General features: G+C 42.9%; 1 protein-coding gene across 7 annotated transcripts in view; it reads right to left on the bottom strand.

Annotated features, from left to right (window-relative positions):
• Mef2 (myocyte enhancer factor 2) overlaps window positions 1–19856 on the bottom strand; it is a 358675-nt gene that overhangs the window by 7933 nt on the left and 330886 nt on the right. For 3 of the 7 annotated variants that reach the window (XM_075680718.1, XM_075680716.1, XM_075680720.1), the window contains 7 exons: window positions 16917–17051; window positions 12075–12278; window positions 9295–9330; window positions 5747–5911; window positions 5099–5219; window positions 3324–3517; window positions 1096–1240 (listed from right to left, as the gene is read on the bottom strand). In XM_075680718.1, the coding sequence (XP_075536833.1) occupies window positions 1096–1240; window positions 3324–3517; window positions 5099–5219; window positions 5747–5911; window positions 9295–9330; window positions 12075–12278; window positions 16917–16970 (919 nt within the window). In that variant the 5' untranslated portion in view covers window positions 16971–17051. Of the gene's footprint in view, window positions 1–1095; window positions 1241–3323; window positions 3518–5098; window positions 5220–5746; window positions 5912–9294; window positions 9331–12074; window positions 12279–16916; window positions 17052–18423; window positions 18558–19060; window positions 19220–19856 lie in introns of those variants that run through there. The other 4 variants (XM_075680721.1, XM_075680722.1, XM_075680717.1 and 1 more) reach the window with 3 other exon arrangements.

Raw genomic sequence — 19856 nt, 5'->3', positions numbered from 1 at the left:
TTGAAATGGGGCTGCCACGTCTAGGGTTGAACCCACAACCTTGAGCTCAGAAGCGCAACACCAGAACGACTGGGCTGTCGTGGCAGGCACCACACACTGCTGTCACAGAAACAATGATGATTACACACAAAGAAAGTGTTGGGGATCGCACATGTAGGGGACAAGTGCAATCAGAAGGCACGTAACATGTTCAATGAAAAGCGGTGGTGATCTTTTCACAGACAGCAAGTTGTGGCACTGACATTTTGTGGAGGAGGTGCACAACAGCCAATGCTCCAAAATGTGCTTTCTGCAAATCATAAATTGACTATTGATAAATCATAAATCATAAATTGCAAATAATAATTGAGTCAGTTGCAACATAGTCTATTCAAGTCTCTTATGTTGTGGTTAATGCTGAAACAGTAGACTTTGCAGAAGCCGTTTATGGGGAGTTATTTTATTCATGCCCGTACAAACAAATTCGTGTACTGCCTCAGCAAAACTAATCATCTTTTGGAGCTTGCAAATGACATACACTCAATTGCAATGTCTATGTTCACAGGTGACTTAAGGGATAAACTCGCTAAAACTAATAATCTTTTGGAGCTTGCAAAGGTCATACACTGAATTGTAATGTCTATGTTCACAAGTGACTTAAGGGATCAACTCGCTTAATATGCCTTATTGAGAACAATTCCTCCATAAAAACGCTGAAACCTATCTCAAGAGTAGCATGTGCCAGTAAATACTGCCACCAGACTTAAGAACAGACTGCTTGCTCGCAGCAGACAAGTGTGATTGGAGCCATACAGTCTTTGTCAAAAGAAACAAAGGCATCAGAAGCATGAGTACTGGTCAATCCTGGTTATGTTGTGTTTTGCCCACAAGACTGCTTTGACTAGCAAGCCCTGCAAGGTGACGACTGGAGTTTTGCCTTTCTCTAGCTTCTAGGCAATCCAGATGTGACAGAAGATTAGCGATAACTCAGAGTTAGATAAGGTAATGCATCCAGTGGACTTGTTTCTTTTGATAAAGACTGCATGTGGAGTTCGTATACGATGGAAAACAAAGGAAGAAGAAAAGAAAGCAAAAGTGAAGCGTTTAAATGCTCACATGGAGGAAAGCCAGCTGCTAGAGAGGACGGATACGCTGACATGCCAGGCATCCCTGGCCCCGTCACTGAGACAACTGGGGTTGTGAGCGAAGCATTGGATGTCCGAACCATTGACTGCTGGAGGAACAAGTGTGAGGGGTCATGCTGCAGTGGAAAAAAATGCATCCCACAGTTTTGCAAGCGTCTTCCACAGAAATTCATCTCTTGAATGCAAAATTAGTTCGTCCTTTACATAATCATTGACACCAAGTGACGGCCTATGAAACACAACTACTATAAAAGTACTAAGATCTGAATTAATTAGAAGGCAGAATGCAACACAAGAGCAGAAATTTAAAACTTGTGCATATGAAACCCAGGACCAGCCAAGGTGCTTTATAGCTTTCTTCCCTAGCCTTCTCCATTTTTCAAATAAGACATATTTCTTTTAAAATTATTTTTATGTGGGCGAACCAGAAAGTCTTCGCCCTAATTTTTTATGAGTCAAAATAAGGTACATAGAGGTAATTACAAATATATGCACTATTCTATGTGCTTTACACTATATTTCTATATACTCCCCATACTGGTTCAGACATCTGTCCCATCGCAGCACTAAATTTGGGATGTCCCTGTTGTCAGTAAGCGATGCATGCAGCCTTGTTAAACGCTTATTCTCATGCAAGTCTCCACGGCCTTTTGTGAACTCACAACACCACCATCTCAAACTTCTCAAAGCGTGGCACCTTTCCCCATACGTGGGCTGCATTTCCCCATTTTGATGGGCGTTCGTCCCTTGTTCCATAGAAAATGAATCGCACTTCGTTGCTCGTATGCTGTGGACATGTGAAGCACAACCACCATCTTGAACAACTGACAGCAGTGCCTTGCCGCAGAGCTACCAGCACATTAAGCTGGGTTGACCCAAGAAAGATCCACCACTATGAATGGACATGTTGACTTCATGTTTACAGCCGTAATTTGGTTAAAATAAAATAGGCACAAGAACTTTCTGATTCACGGTCTTACCAGCTCAGCTGATGCAATTGTTGGTGCTCTGAAAATTGTAGTGCCATTATTAACAGATATAACAATGATGCGTGCAAGTTCCTCAGCAGGTGTCGATGTGCAGGTGGGTTTGCGCATGAAGCTTAAACCAGCAGCCGGCAAGGTTGTGTAGCAGCAAAACAAGAAAGTTTTCCTTGACAATCTTACTGTTGGGTCAATTAAGCGAAAATTTTGAGTACAGAAGATAGAGATGTTCTTAGTTTGACATCACAAAATGCATGAATGACTATAACAGCATTATCATTTCTATATCCCATGCATACATGTGAAAGAAGCACATATAAGGTATGAGGACAGTAAAATAAAGAAAAGCAAAAAAGAAATCCAAGCGAGCAAAGGAGAAAAATAATAATAAATGAGGGAAAGGAAGCTGAGAACAAGTAGCAGTCATCAGTACGACAGCAATCACAGGTCATCTTGACGAACCATCCATAGAGTGCTCACAGGCAAGCACTATCAGTCTCTCTCTCCAAATTCCAACCATACAATTTCAGGGGACAGTAAAAAGAAAATATTAAGCTGAGTTAGATTGAGATATTATTTGTCTAGGGGTCTATTAATTGTTTTTTGTGGGCCAATATACCACTGTTGCATAGATTATTGCCATTGAAGGTCCCGCTGCTGCCCCCCAATTTGAACTGCCCACGCCAACACAGCCAAATTGGTGTAATCTCCACATGACGTCCCTTTAATTCCCTCTCTGTGAATCAGCCAGTGCTTAGGTCACGTGCGAGGTCAGCAACAGGTAGCATCACTGCAATTTTCCACACTCGTCATTTTCTCAATTACAAAAGCTCTGCTATCACTATGAGTGACCACTTCGTCATTGTTATTAGAGAATCCAATCTTTCAATCTGGCTCGACCTAATATTTTTCTTTAGTGTCCCTTGAATGACTTGAAGCTGCAAAGAAGGTTATGAGGAACGGTACAGTGAGAAACTCCAGATTAATTTCAACCCCTCGGGGTTTCTAAATATGCACTTAATAAGCTAAGTAATGAGCGCATTGCATTCTGCCATCGATCGGAATGCAGTCACCAAAGCAAGAATCGAGACCACTGCCTCGTGCTCAGCAGCCCAACAGCAGAGCCACAAGCTGCCGCCACAGCAGGCATCTGTCGCTCTCTCCCCCTCTGTGCAGTGGCACAGGGGCTCTGTTGATTTTTAATTTTTGTTCTCACCAGCTGTCCTGTGGGGGAAGGAGATCCTGGGAGGACGACACGCAGTCCAGCGGCAGAAGAAGATGAGCGGCTGGGTGAGGCCCCCTTGGAACCTTTGCCTGCAGGGGAACTGCAGCTGGCCAAGTTGGCTGACGGGGACGTTGACCGGTGGTAGCCATTGGAGCTCACACCATTCATGTCCAGCAAGGCACCCCCTATACAACACACGTGTGAAATGGAGATGAGCTATTGTGCTCTGCAATTCCTTCACCTGCAAGGCTCAATGGTACAATGGTAATGGTATATTCAAGTGGTCAGTGCATAGCTCGTGGTGCTACGATGATGAAAGACAGCTTTAAGGTTGTACTAAAAGAATAACAAGGTCTATCAGCGATAATCAGGCTTCAAAGCTTAATTGCTATTCAATACACCCTTCAAAGCCTACCTAAGTGCTCTCAAACAAGCGGATGAAAAAGATGCTGGTCCTCAACCTATGGCCAAAATATTTATTGTCATTACCGACTATTATACTACTAATGATTATTACGGCTAGGCAGCCATTACCCATAAAGAGGTATGTTTAAGTTTTACTGTCTTTCTCATACTATTTTTATTTCCAATGGTATGTTCAACATATAGTATATAGTTTCTTCTCTCCATTGGTTGTATTTGTCTTTTAGTCCCTCCTTGGGCAATGCATTAGTGAGTGAGACATTGAACAAGTGAGTGAGTGGGCAATTGAGTAAAACAACAAGCAAGCAACAGAGCCTCACTTTACAAGCTATAGCAAGCTTTCTCTCATCCTCAAGCACATTCAGTGTGTGGAGCTGCCACTAGAGCCACATTCTCATGAGTTCAAACCTTTGTGAAGTTGATATATTGCTGTATTCCCTCCTCTAAACATGCAATTTATTAGATTAATTTGCAAAAGTAATCAAGGCTTTTAACAAAAGCATGATGGGAAGATTAAGAAATGCACTTTAGTTACATTACGAATGAAAAGTCTAGGCCAAACAGATGTACCTGCTAAGAAAAAAAGACATTACAGAGATGCACACTTGTCCAATGAGTAATATCAGACTATACATTGTTAGGGTTGGCGTCTGACACCACGTGGCGACAGGTCATTCACCCTACCCCCTGAGTCGGGGCCCACGGGCGACCTCATCCCCTCTACCTTCTCTTGGCCGGACCCCACGGCGCCGGAGAGGTCATTCACCCTACCCCCTGAGCCGGAGCCCACGGGCGACCTCATCCCCTTCCCCTCCTCTCATGGTCGTGGCATCGTGTGTGCTACCTCATCCCCTCCACCTTCTCTTGGCCGGACCCCACAGCGCCGGAGAGGTCATTCACCCGACCTTCTCCCTGGATTCGTCGAAAAGAGGATCGACTTCTCCTTCCCGTGCTCGGTATTGCAGGAGGAGGGGCCCTCTCTCCGGGCCTGTCATGTGTCATCGACGGAGGCAAGATCCCGCCCACACTTGTAGAGAGCCTATTTAGGGGCTCCGAAATAGACTTCATACTTCATACTTTTCTTATTTTCTTTCAACTACCTTTGAATAAACAGTGCAAGTTTCGCACTAGAAAATCGTCCCGCCCCTGCTTGGTCGCCATGATCTACCGGATGCCTGCAGCCCGCCAACAACGCCACGCTACCCAATAAGTAATGTCGGTCGAGCTTCGATAGGCAGGCGCCGCTACTTCTCGGCAGCAGTATGGTACGCTACCCTGGAGTACACAACAACATGCAACCCTTTTCCCACCTGCTAAGCTTGGTGAAAGAACAAATAACTTACCTGAAGAGCTCGGGCGGGGGCTGACACTAGAGTGAGTCATCTGGGGAGAAGGCTGCATAAGACCTTCCTGGGACGCATAGCCAGCGAGGGAGCTCATGCCTTGGCTCATGGAAGGCTGGCCCTGAGAGCAGACCAAAAGACAGCTGCTTGTCTCTAGCCCTACTTTACACTCAGAGTGCATTCTGCATTCAACTGCATTCAGAGTTTCCTGAGCTAGGTTTCGGTGCAAATGAACTGCCACTGGGACTGCCATGCCCTGAGTGCATTATCTTATAGCAAGTTGCAGTGGCTTCCAAGTACATTTTCACTCCTGCATTGTCCTCTTGCAGAACCAGTTAAAGGCAACCTACAGCATAATCCTCTGCTAAGTGGAGCTTTGTCAAGACAAATGACATGGTTGTCTAAACAGATGGGGGACCTTTGCTTGCAGTTCCTTCAGTTCTGGCTAATCTTCTCGTAAGACAAACAGGTGTCTACAGGTTCCTTGTGTCTATCTTATTTTCTATTTTAGAACTGTATTCTAGTGAGTTAGCATCGCTTAATGTATTTCACTATGATTTTTTAACTAACCAGCAGTGACAGTTTTTGCCAGCCTATCTGCACAAGGAAGTGACATACCCAAACATAAAATGCAGGGAAAACACTTACTCGAGACCCATTCAGTTGAGCACTGCGCTGCATCATCAATTCAAACTCCTCATTGATTTTGCTGTACTTGGCTTCTGGCCGGGTGGTCAGCGAGTACTGGTCGGCATCTGGCTCTGGGCTGTCGCAACCATTTGTGGAATTCTTGTGTTCCTTCTTGCTCAGTGCCTGCAGGGAGAAAAACCGACGAGGTGTTCCTCTCCTTCAAAAAGTAACTCAAAGCAAAGAAGTGGACTCATAAAAGTACTATCTAGTTTAATGGCTTGACAGCAAAAATATGCAAGCTAACTCGTCTTGCTCCCTTTACTCTATGTCTTGCTTAATATCCAAATTTAGCTAGCAACTTAAATTTAGGAAGCACTATGTTCACCGCGTACTCCACATATTGAATCAGCGATCTGTTATTCTTTTTATTTTTTCCCCTCTCTTAAAGGCATTGACTAACTATTGGGGTGCCATTCTCTTGCTTTAACAGATGTCATTAACCCTCTAGCCATGGCCCTGAATGTGTTCGGCACAGAATTGTAACAAATAATGACATCATTCACCACGAATTTGGCTTTGACTGCCTTTGAACTTTACGAAAGCCTTTGAAGATCACCAGTTACACGATGCTTAAGGTCAAATGAAATATTTGCATTCTACTAAACATCACCAAAAGCACTAAAGTATGATACTGCACACTGTGGTGCTTGATTCTGTAGCCTAAGGAAAAAAGATGATTGTCAAAAGAAAACAAAATCAGGGAATGCTGGCATGTGTGTGTTTGAACACCGTACAGCATGTGAGCATGCAATATTTGTGCGGATGAGTGCCACTGCCGGCTACTACAATCAACTGCTTCTGTAGCTACAAAGAGTGCACCAACTTCCAGCACTGTGTGGTTCTAACTACTTCACTACAAACACTGGCTTCAGTTTTGAGCGACGATCCCAAATGAATAGTGCCGCACATACCACAGGTTTATTTGTAGATATGCAACTTCTAACTCAGGAACGACAGCGAAACTCAGCTAAGGCTTTGCGCTTCATTATATTCACCATTACCAAATTATTTACTAGGAGTATGGAGTAAGCATGTGCAGCGAGCACTTGTGAGCAAATCAAGGAGCATTACATAGTGAGCTTGGATGTTAATTAATTCTATTCCTTTAAAACTATTCCTTTTTTTTTTTACTTTAGAACTACTTGACAAAGAACAAACATTCCTTCACAGCTTAGTTTAACTATGCTAACAGTAGGATAAAACTGGACTGTTTGAGTGCCATATGACAAAATACAACACCCACCACTTTCTCATCAAAGTTGTGCACTAAAGCAAACACAATGAAATGAAACTTGGGCGATTTATTCATAAACACCAGAACGTGAAGACTGTTCATGGATCTCAAGTAATGTTTTCCTCAGTATTTCACTCACAAAAAGTTGCATTTGGCAAGATGAAGCTCAAGTAAACCATCTTTAATAACAATATTATCATATTATCATCAGAATTCAGATCGAGCTGTTCATTACGAACTAGATTATCCTTGCTTTTCCATCACAGCAGCAAGGTCAACATTGGAAACAATGAACTACAAGATTGATTGATTGATTGATTGATTGATTGATCCTCTTATCTTCGTTAAAGTTCTACTGAAAATTCAAGAGAACTAGGAAAATGATCTTCCAAATATGAATGTGATGGCTATGCTCTCATGATATATTGATAAGCTCTTCATGATGGGCTTGAAAATGTAATGCCTGCAAAATAAAACATGCAGTTAAGGTGTATCTAGGATGTGGCTTTGACTACATAACACACTAAATACGAATCACCTACTATGTGGCGTGCACAGCCCTACTCGCCTGTTTCAGAGTAAACACCATGAGCGCTACCTGAACACTGCCTCAAATAAGCACAAACAAGTTCCGTACAGAGATTTGTTCCCTGCCATGAACTGTCATCAGAAAGCAAACTGAAACACCAGAACAAAACTGTTGTGAGTACTCTGTCATCTGCTTCATCACTACAACCACCACTAAATCTTTTCCTCTAAGCTCCCATTACTATTCGTTATGCATGTGCAACCAATGCACATACATGTATGGGGTGGACATTTTTAAGCTTTAGAGAATTAAAAGTTTGCCTGTTGCAGATAACATAATTCTAGTCCTAGAGCTGGATTATTCAGGGAGGCAGACATTACTTGCACAAGAAATTGAAAAACATATTCAAATAATTACCAAAAATTCACTAATTAACTTCTTAGTTAATGCCTTATGGCACATATGGCAATTTACAAATTGCAATTGGAGAGCTTGCATTCCACTTAGAATCAATTTCCAGAATGATACCAGTCTGGAGATATGCGCCATCAAGCGCTCTGTAAAAATGCGCTGTTCCGCTTACATTTTTAACAAAATGCTCTTTTCTGCATTGAAGCACAACAGTAACTGAAATGTCCATGGATTTTGTTCCACAGTTTGGGAACTAATATCTTGAAACTGGTGTAATTCTGGAACTTAACTTCAAGTAGACATGGCTTGGGAACTCACCGGCTACAATTAGTGAATTGCAATGTGCTGTAAGTTAATTAAGATGTTAATTAGTGAACATTTGGTAATTAGTTAAATATGTGTTTCTATTTCTTGTGCTAGCAACATCTGCCTCTTCAAATAATACAGCTCAAGGACAAGTATTATACTATCTGCCACAGTTGATCTTTAAGAATTCTGTAAAACTTAAAAATGATCACCCCATACATAAGGTCACATAAGTAAGCATACACTGAGCAGAACCAGAGCTGTAAGAGCACACTAAATAGCAGACATAGTGCCCGCTGCTCAGAACACTTACATGACATATCTTTTCTGTACGTTAATGAGAACTCAAAGGGACTTAATTATGCAAGAACTGCAGTACTAATCATACACAAAGTCCAAAATTCGACAAAAAATCGTCAGGCAAGGGTGATACACGGCCAAATAAACTCGAAACGCCATTATATGTTTTGCTTCCTTTCGAACCTTAGGCGAGTGCCAGTTTATTTGACAATAATCATGCACAACATGCAGAGTAAGGGTGCTGCATCCAGTTTTGCAGCTGCGAACGCTGACAAATCGAGACGGTTTCACCTCTACACTGCAATGCACAAACTCTTAAGTGGTACCATTTGAAGGAAGAGTGTTATCATCAGGCATGTGCACCTGAACTTTCCGAACAGAAGTCATGCACTTGCCAGTAAGTAACTGTGATATTAGCCTTGAAGGATGCAGTTAAAATGCAGCAAATGTCCCCTAGGATGCAGTTAAGGATTAAGGACACAGATGTCAGTAAATCATTCTGCAGGCAACAAAATGCAAAGGCAAGCCAATGCAGCTTGTTAACTGTTCCAAGTGATGAAGTACCCAAAAGAGTCCCATCATCCACAATGCCTACATATGCCAAACTGTTGGCTTCGGGGTGCCCGGTGCACACGGCCCATCTTTGCAGAAAGCCTGGCTCGCGAGAAACCCAAAATTCTCTGCAATGTATGTCGTATGTAAGCTGCACTTTCACAGCCAACTCACCTGACTGCCGCCATCCAGGCGTTGGTGGCGCAATTTCTGAATGAGACAAGAAACGGGGACAGCGATTAAGTACAGTGGCTAAGTGGCTGCTTATAAAAAAGCACTCGGTTGGGTCTGACTGCCCTAATTTGTGTGTGTGCCTTGTCACCAGGAGGTCTAGTGGTGAACATTCCATGTCTTCACGCTTTTGTGAGAACAGCCTACTTTTAACACGTCAGATAGGCCAGTTGAGGTGCGCTACTAATATGTGTCTTTAACACTAGCTGCTCAGATCAGTAGCCACAGTTAGTCATTCCACACTAGGAACTCTAATGAAGCAATATCTATTTTTTTTTTTTAGCTTAACTTGTAAAAAAAAAAAAGCACATCTATTCTTATCACTTGAAAATCAACTTTGTCTCTGTCTCTCTCTCTCCACAGAGAAAGCAATACAGTGAAGAATGTCTGAATACACTGAAGAGTACACTCAAAAAACGTATCTTCTTTTCCCCAAACACAAAGAGAAATTCTTTAATGGACACTGTAGTGGTTTGCATGTTGTTCCAAAAAAAAATAGTACTGCAATGTAAATCTTTCAGTATAGTACTTAATGCCATTTAAGTGTAGTGCCTTAAAAACAGTCAGCAAGCAGCTGTGCCAGAAATGTCACCAGATACTGTGACCAGAGGAATTATCACTAAAGGAAGAGATGGATAGAAAGTGAGGAGTAAGGCATGAAGTAGAAAATAATTTATTAAATGTCGCAATTAAATATTTTAATCTGCAGTGTGTTACCGTGGATGCACCTAGTCTGAAGGAAACCTAACGTGAGCCACAAACGTGAAATGTAGGTCCAACGTCCAGTAAGTAAATGATTCATTTTATGTTGCGTATAACCACCATGATGGCTACCGAACGGTTCTCACATTCAATACAACTATTTGTACCTCCCATTCTAAGCCCATTTATGTGATAGTTCACTAAACTTTGCAAGCAAAGCCGTTATTTTGTAATATTCCACAAGACAGTTAATTTGCCAACGGAGAACACATGCAGTGTTAAAGAGTGCACCACTAGCAGCCTGAAGTGCAGCCCAGACATGCACAAGAGTGTGTATGTGCAAACAACAGCAAAAGAAAAAGACTGAGAAAGTACAGCACATCATGGCCGGTCTAACATAAAACTATTCCAACCTGTTTTTATTCTAAATCAGCCATTAGCCCTCAGTGAGAGGTCAAAATGGCTCGAGCTCGGCCCATATGGTTGTGGCAGCCATCCATATGGGCTGGACCTGAACCATTGTGACCTATCAGGGAGGGCTAATGGCCGATTTGGAATAAAAACAGATTGGAATAGTCTTACGTTGCAGGGCCCCATGTTAGATTGTTAGTGACTGGGTTTGGGTTAACTGTGCAAGGAAAACCCCCATGAAAATAAAAGGAGATGAGGGAAGCACAACTTAGGTCAACAATGGCAAAGTGCCACAGACAAATCTTCATGGCACTCTAGGATAACCTGGAATGGACTGTGGCTCCCACAAACACACATAATATCAACTGACACATGTCATGACATGTATATCGAGTCATGAGCAAAACTGTGACAGGCTATAAAATGCAACAGAAGGGCAACTCAGACAGATTGCAAAATGGCTAGCTCAGACAGATTACAGAGATATCATCTTCAAGAGTAGTAGAAATGATGAAAAGATATTAGCTAACCTATTTGCAACAAGGAAAGTCATAGCACAGCCTCAGTCAAAAGAAACAAAGTCACTGCCTGTGTGGACTGCAGCTGACTCTGGGGTGTCTAGCAGTCCTCCAGTTGCACATACACAGATCAAAAGCTTCGGAGCACTTGCGAGCTCAAAAGCAAGCACTTCGCCCTCAAGAGCTTTCTAGCACCAGGAGTTTCATGGGCAGAGCAGAACACAATCAGCACTCATCAGCACTTATGCTTCTATTGGCAATTGGCTTCATATCTATTGACGGAGAAAGCACAGAATTTGGTCAATTACCCCAGCATATCTATCTGCATAGACCTACCTGTATGACAAACTACATTTGGCTGTGGAGGAAGTGTTTTGCATTTACTGTGAACTCGAAAAGCCCCTGTATATTCTGGTCTGTACTCTAATAACAAGAGTACTTTTATTTTCTGTGCTAGGCTTCCTACATGTTCAAAAGTAACTATTCCTTTTTATGCATGTACAGAACTTGGTAGAATGAATTATTTTTTTAGCAACTAGCTTCACCTGTTAACATAACTAAGAGTTACAGCTCTTCAATGTGTTAAACAACATAAGCACTGAAAAAATCTTTCCATACTACTCTAAACATACATTGTATAGAGCTACATTGTAACAGCAAAATTATAGAAGGAGCTTTAATGAAATGAATGGCTTAGTGGCCTAAGTAGGGGTGAGGGTCAAAAGTTAACATCTGATTCTTATGTGTACATGGCTCAGAATTTATATTTTGCATAGCAAATAGCTCGGCAAATACCTCAAATAAAATAAAAAGGAATTATATGAATAAAGCAGCTGAGCCTGCACAAAATGTTTTAAAGGTGTCAAACTATGTGAAATTTCATACTACACCAGGCAGCAAGAGTAGCATCTCACCTTTGGTTCTCTCATCACGTGAAAAGCTTCAAATACTATACTAGCACTGCTTATAATGTCAAAAGGCTCAAATATGTCATCAATGGAATGCCTCGCTACTGAACATAGCAGAGAAAAAAATAAGTGAGACATACAGAGGCGAGGCAAAAGTAGTAAGAGCAGTGCATTGCAGACTCACCTCAACAATGTCGCTGTTGGTGCGACTCTCGTGTGGCTCGTTGTACTCGGTGTACTTGAGCAGAACCTTGTCCATGTCAGTACTGGCATACTGGAACAGCTTGTTGGTGCTGTTGAAGATGATCAGGGCGATCTCGCAGTCACAGAGCACACTCAGCTCATAGGCCTTCTTCATCAGGCCAAACTTGCGCTTCGTAAACGTCACCTGTGAGCGGAGATGCAGCAAACTTTAGACGTGGTGAGACAAGGGCACTGAGTTAACCTTTCCGCTTGGACTATGCTGTTTCAGACAAGTACAGCTCATGCATTCATGAAATGAGGCAGCAGCATGCCACTGCAGTAAAATAACTGAGGAGGAAATTTTTGTGCACAATGCACAAAGATGAAAAGCTGTAGCTTTGTACTGTGGCAGTTCTAGTGACAATAATGAACTGCTTGCTTGGCACAATATGATGACTTATTGGCAAAGGAAACTGCAACTGAGTTTGGACTTTCACATGCAAGCTCGGCGATTCCATGAGAGATCAACACAGGTCTAAAAATTCATATTTTAGATTCAATTGAATATCTTATATTTTATAAGCATATCACTCAGTAGCACAAAAGTGAATGTAGCTTCTTTGCCAAATGAATATTTTAGGAGTAAAAAAATAGCAAAATTCTTGAGTATGGAGACAGCTATTTCATGCACAAGGCATTCTCGCAAATTCACAACAATGTGAAATACAATATCTTACAGCTTCAAAGAAGACATTTTTGTCTGTAAAACAGACGTAAAGAAGGGTCAACTAGCACTGTTTGAGGCTTCCGTGCAAAACGAAAGTGTTTTAAAATAGCTGCTTAATATTCTACAATTTTCAGAAGTTGCTATATTTACAATTTTTTATCAACTAAACGAATCCATGTAGCCTCTTGAAATTTCGTGGACTGTGAGACCTTAACCTATTCAACAATTGTGCTGAATATTGTTGCTGTATCACAAATTACCATTTTTACAATTAGCCTCAAATGTGAAGTTTTGACGAAAATAAACGCTATTTAAAAATCAAAATAATAATAAAAAAACTCCAACGTAATTTTTTCTCAAAATCTTGTAAACAGCTGTTCACATGCACTTGAAAAAGAATATTAAAAACCATGTTGCATTATTTTGTTTGTAATGACCATATAGGTGATAGAAATGAGAGCTTTGCCAGAATGCAGCAAGGTACTAAGAGAAAGGGACATTGGGGTAAAAAGAACGTGCATAAGACTCTGACTTGCCTAAACTTGATCATGATTGCAACAGAAAGCCAGCAAAGCAGTATTGTAGATAAAAAGGCCATAATGCCCAACAAGCTTCTCGCGATACCCTACAAGCATTTTTAAAGCAAAGATGTCTGTCCTTGTGGAACTTTTCTGGAGCCCTTATGCCCCTTTATCACTGCCTCCATGCACAACATCTTGCCACAGCTGTTGTACGTGTACAGGTGGTCTTGAATGCGTGACCACTTGCAATTAACACTCTCAAGTTAGAACTTGTGAATTAGAAAGGTAATTACAACAGCTGATTGTAAACATATAAGGTCTTGCATACATGCATTTAAAGTTTTAAGCAGTAGTTTCAAGCCATTAGCTAATAGCAACAGTTCTAAGATTTAATTCACTGCACAAAGGAGCACATTAAAGGTTCTGGCAGTACTTTCAAAATTTCGTACTGGTGCCCCAAATATACCTACAACTTTGAAATTACACCAGCATGCTCCACCCAACAACACTTAATTCCTAGGAAGTTTCATCTCAATATGGCCGGTAGTTTAAAAACAAGATGTTTTGTTGCCTCTAAAGTTATTTGAAAAGTAAAAATAAACATTTTATCCTTTTTTACAGTGCCCCACGACTTGGAAACTTCTTCAGAATCTCCCCCCAAAAGACACGCTTTATTCCTGCTAAGTTTAATTTTGATATGCTTGAAGTTCCTAAACGCCCCACAGTGCTACAAAACATAATTAACGGAAATTTTGTAATTTCCCACAACATGGTTAAAAACATTGCAAACTTCTGATTTCATGCACATATCACTTGACAGACCCAACAAACTCTCCTAATTTGATTCTGTTAGCTCCACTGGTTTTCTCAATGAACCTTCATGAGCATTTGGAAGGGATTTTTCGAGTGGGCGTCTTGTTATTTTATCCAGTTGCGCTAACAGCTTCGCTGCACAGTGATCAAAAGGAACCAAATGGGTTGTTCCTTTCAGTTTTACCAGCCATTGGCAGAAGGTTGGGCCGAAGAGAAATCACAAAAGCCCATGATTGCACCACTGGACATGTCAGCGTTTCATGGCAGCATCTCCAGTCTCAAAAAGCAGGCATTACCTACACAGATATTCCAGCTTAAGTGCCAGGATAGTCCATGAGAGATACAGGCTGCCTTGCGGAACACGGTATGACCTAACAGCATAGATGTATACGCATGGAACTCGCCTGCCAAGTGTGATCGAAAACTCTAAAGGTGCTGCTCCATTATCTGAAATTTCTTTTGTTACCTCAGTAGAATGAGTTCTTTATGCCTTTCAAAACAGCTGCATAGGTAGCATTATTTTACAACTGCACATCCTTATTGATGGTATGTAAAGGGTCACTGAATAAATATACTAAATCAGCCTAGGTTGGCACAGTATTCTTTCAAAATCTTACTTTCATTTCTTGAGAAGAATAGGGTAATTTCCTTCTCTTGAAACTTGTGCCTAGACTGCATTGCTAATGACGTCAGCATAATGTTACAAATTTAAATTTATTTTCCCATATGTGCACTGTTCTCATGCAGAGAAAATTCCCAGGCTGACTCTGTCTTAAATGCAAGTAACCTTTGCCTACTAATAAACACTTAACTAGTTTGTAGCAGATGCCATTAAAACCCAAAATATTGCAGCAACACTGACATGTCTGATGTTCTAGAAGTCTACCAATCTTGCATATATTAGTAATTATTTCACTTCACTGCCTGACTTAGCTTCTCAAAGCTGCAAAGAGAGTAATGATGGAAACTGCAGTGAAGGACTGACTACAGTTCTGTATATCTGTGTTTATTTAACATTCACTTACAGATAAGTACTACACAGGCACTCGTGCATTCCACTATCACTGAAATGCAGCTGCCATGGCTGATACTGTTGAGAAGCAGGTCACTGATCATAGTCAGCCATAGGTTTTCACTATGGTGAATGGCTTGGTTCTTTCTTGACGGTGATTTTACCTGACCAGCCAATATTCCATAAAACTCTCGACCACATGGCTGATCTGTGACATCGTGCTAAGCAACAGGATACAATAGCCACTATGCCATCAGTTCATGCTGCTTTGGTGCTGCTGATTTGGCCTGCTTCAGGAACTTGTCTTAATAAACCTTTTTGAAGCATGTACCCCTCTGGCATACAGTGTTTTGCCACAAGAAGGCGGCACAGGCACCATCACAATATCTTATTTGTATGCATCGTTTCCAATCCTGCTGTGCTTAATCTTTCAATGTGTTTAAAATTTTTCCTGGAAGAGAATTTATTTTTTATAAAGCTTGATGCAATATTTATACTATCATAGAATGATACCCAAATTTGCTGCCTTTATGAAAAATTTGGACAGGTTGGCAGGTATCCATTGACTAACTGTTTCTCAAGCGTAGCAAAGCAGATGCAGCACTGCTGTAAATTTGGAAAACCCTCAGGTCAAAACCTGTACCCCAGAGCTTAATTACTTTTGCAATAGCATTACGCAATGGCATTGGCCATGTGGTTAGTGTAGCATTCGAATTGTAGCAATGCTGCCATCAGTGGCAGGGATCAACGAAGATTGTGCAAGAGTGAGATTAAGAGAGGCTTTAACCCCTGGCCTGGACACCAGCATTATGGGTTCTCCATAAGCCAGGTGCTACAATACAGCAAGTTAAAGGGGCCCTAGAACACTTCTCTAGCTAATTACAGAATGGCCTCACTATTAAAGGACGTCATCATCTCATGAATCTCATGCTGTAAACATTTTTCAGATCCTTCGAATATAATCGGGGTTATCACACCGATACCTAGCTTTCTCTCTCTTCTCTGCTAGTGCACTGGAAGCTACACAGTAGAGAAGCCAAGAGGGCAAAGCCCTGGCCAAAAAAGTTGAGTGTCACGGCAGCGAAAAGGCTCATCTTGGCACCTTGTGGTAGCCGCAGTAGACTATGCTACACAGCATGGCACTGCCATCTTGGAGGCCAGATGCAGGTAGGGGCATTTAAAAGATGAAATTATTTTCCTGTCTATTTGAGATGGCAGACATATATATTTTTATTTATTTAACTCAATATTATCGATTATGCATTAATGAGAATGCTCTCACAATCATGAAATAAGGAAATAGCATTGATAAGCCAGCTGCTTTTGATGACGCACAACAGCATTGCGGAAGAAATCTTAATTTGAGATTTTAAATTCGCTTCTGCATGCAGTGCAGTAATATTTGGCCCACATGTTTACAGCGATTTCTACAATAGATTAGCAACATTTTCTTATTATGTTCAAGAAGTGTTTCAGGGCCTCTTTAATATATAAAAGTATTCAATTTTCCAGGTATGCTTATATATTATATGCTTGACATTCCAGATATGCTATCTCTGGCTGCCTGCCCTATAAAATACTGAAAACAGTGTTGTATCTGTCTCTTTCTTGTCCCATTTTCTGTTATGTTTTTGTTCTTAACACCACATAACAAGGTAGCCCAACAGAAAACTACCAATGTCATTGAACTTGGGAATTGTTACGGACTTGGTGGGAATTGTGGTTCTCTTTGCTCGGAGCAAAGCAACTGTCATGCACATATGCACTCACCTGCCGGTTCCTCTCGTCCGTGATCCTGGATATCTGTATTTTTTTCCTCCCCATGGCTTTGGTTTCGGGGCACGTTGTGAATAGTAGTTGGTCTCCTCAGGGAGAAGTCATGCACAGCCCCCTCTCAGTCGGCCACTGCACATAGGAAAGTGAGTGGTTTTTGACGTTAGCGACAGCAAGTGAAAAAGCATTCTAGTCAAGTTGTGCTGCACAAATTAAGCCATTTGTCTCTGCAAACATTAACTAAACTTTCAGACGTGAGCACACACAGTACAGGCATTTAGTATGGCATGCATGCCATACTAACGTAAGGCAACTTCCAGCACCACTAGAAACCTTGGTCACTGATATTTGCGTGCCATAGGCCATAAACAGGTAATGCTCGCAACACAGACCGAAGTAATTTTTTTTATATATACCTCTTCAAACAACTACAGAATCAGCCTGTACACCATGTGCTGTGTCATGTTATCTGTTACGACAATTCTACTGTACCTAACATGATGACCAGGGGACAGGCACCAATACGAAGCATATTCGTTGAGCAAGTGGTTCACTTGGTAAATGTATATGAACAGTGAAATAGTTCCTCAGTGATCAGTGTATTTACTTCCTGACATGTCATGCTGGTTGTGGTGTGACATGAAGCCCAACAAAATATGATGCTCCGTGGGACAAGCTTTTACACTGTGCTAAGGATCACTAAACGGGCTCAATATGGACACGCAAATTATATCACGCTGAGCATGTTGAACTATTGGTATTTTAATAATCACAGCAGTAGCGAGAACGAGGAAGAGGAAACCACGCAAGCAGACGATGAAATTGTTGAACACGACCATCACCAGAGGGCGACAGCGGCACGTGCTGCTATCATTCAGGCAGACGCATCGCAGTCGACGGCAGACCGTACGCTCGTATGTCTGGACGACGATTTTCGCAAATAGCACGTGCGCAGTATGCCTTTCTGCAAAAGTGCTCGCACCGCGGTGAATAACTTGAACCAAGCCGCGCGTTTCCATGTTGCCAGTCGCCATTCCCTGCTCATTCCCGCAACCGATCGGCAGATTCTGCGGCATGCTCAATGCAAATTACATACTTAATTGGTTGCGCACAAGCACTACGAGCCAAGGTCGCACGGACTGATGATATATGACCGCTCATTCAACGGCGTTGCGCGCCAGCCAATGCGTGGATTCACGAGTAGTTGCGGCACTACCGAAGAAACACATTTCCCCACAACCCCTTCGCCACAGGTGCGTCGCCCACTAGTGTAACGGGACACTAGCTACTTTAGCGGACGAACGGCGCAGAAGCTCCGGGTGGCCGTCAAAAAGGGGAGGGGCGGCCACAAAAGCTTGATCGCGAGACGGGCGCACTGAGGCAAACTTCTGGGTCGTCATCGATTCATCGCCGAGCGCGACGGCCGGCTCAGTGGAAGTCGTGCGCGTCTGAGGCGCAGCGCAACCCCATTCTGGCCCGAATTCAGAGACACACCGCCACCAACCCTTTCCTTGGGGAAGCTTCCAACGTCGCGGTGAAACGGAGCGCGCACGCTCGCTAGACCGGGCCATACACGTTCGTTCCGTCTTGGCTGCCGCGGGGGGAATCTGCCGACGAGCATACGAGGCATACGTACGATGCGATCCGCCAAGCTACTACCCGTACCCTGATCGCTTGTTGTTGCACGACGGCGCAAACACGTCGACGCGGGGAGGGGGGGGGGGGGCGTTGCGAGGGGGCGCGTAAGGGAAGGGGACACACTCGGCAGTCGCACAAAGAACAAAGAAAACGAAAGGGGAGATAAGGCTCCCGCGTATCTTTATTGCGGCAACAGTGGGGTGTTGTCACAACATCTCGTCGCGCCTTTCGACACCGCGCGCGCCTATCAGGAGACACCCGCCATGTCCTTTAGGATCTCTACAGGACCCGAACCCAAGACCATAACGTTTCTACGGAATGTCCTCGCGCTCCCCTAGGCAGCGACCTGGTGACCAAAAACAGCGATGTCGAAAAAAAGTGACGTAGCGGAAGAATTCTATCTTGGTTCTGCTATCGCGGGCGTAAAGTTCCCGAGATTTATCAGTAGCATTCGGCGAATCGCAAGTATACAGCTAAAAGAAATACTTTCGAAGGACACTCACGGGTCACTGGTAAGAAGCGAAGACAAGAAGTCTTGAAAAGGTAGGGCGCTGTCGACAGGTATCCATTCAAGTCCGCAGTAAAAGACGAGAAAACAGCTGTGCTGCCTCACGAGCGCAACGCGACCTGCTGACGGGCGCCATGTTCTCCGAGAGTCGTGTTGCCAGCAGCGCCAACTGGAAAGGCGCGCGCCGGCTAAACGCGGCGGAATCACCGCGCGTAGGCACTGTTGAAACCGAAACCAAGAAGCATTGCCCGCGCGTGGGCGGTGAGAAACGAATAGATGAAAAATGCGGAATAGCCATTCGTTTTCGTTTCCCTCTAAAGCCCGGGCATTCTTCTTTATCTGCCCTGTAACGTTTGTATGCAACTGGAATAATTCGTCGACGAAAAATGACACAGCGACTACCCTAACTATAGAGCATCTGATACGATCACCAGCGCATTCTGCAGTTAGCGTTGTATCGCGATGTATGAGCCTTCGAATTTGAGTGTTTTCGTGCAAGAGACAGATATTGTTGGCGAAGACTTACGGAGCCTCCATCTGTCGGAAGCGCCTCGCTAGCGTAGTATGGGGATAACGGGGCGCGCTCCTCATAGGTTTGGCTGTCGGCGCTCAATAAAGACACCACGCGGAAGCTCTCCTGGACATTTCTCTAAGTACACTCGAGACGACAGGATTTTTTTTACTGTCAAAATAATGACCCTGTCGAAACAGAAACCACAGAATGGTTTACAGACGTTATCTCTTTACCGAACACGTGCAGTGAACGCCCACTGCGCGCGGTCACTGCATGG

The sequence above is a fragment of the Dermacentor variabilis genome, chromosome 2 (assembly GCF_050947875.1).
Source record: "Dermacentor variabilis isolate Ectoservices chromosome 2, ASM5094787v1, whole genome shotgun sequence".
NCBI classification, from domain to species: domain Eukaryota; kingdom Metazoa; phylum Arthropoda; class Arachnida; order Ixodida; family Ixodidae; genus Dermacentor; species Dermacentor variabilis.
The sequence above is the reverse complement of the archived record's forward strand: the minus strand, read 5'-3'. Positions and strand labels throughout refer to the sequence as shown.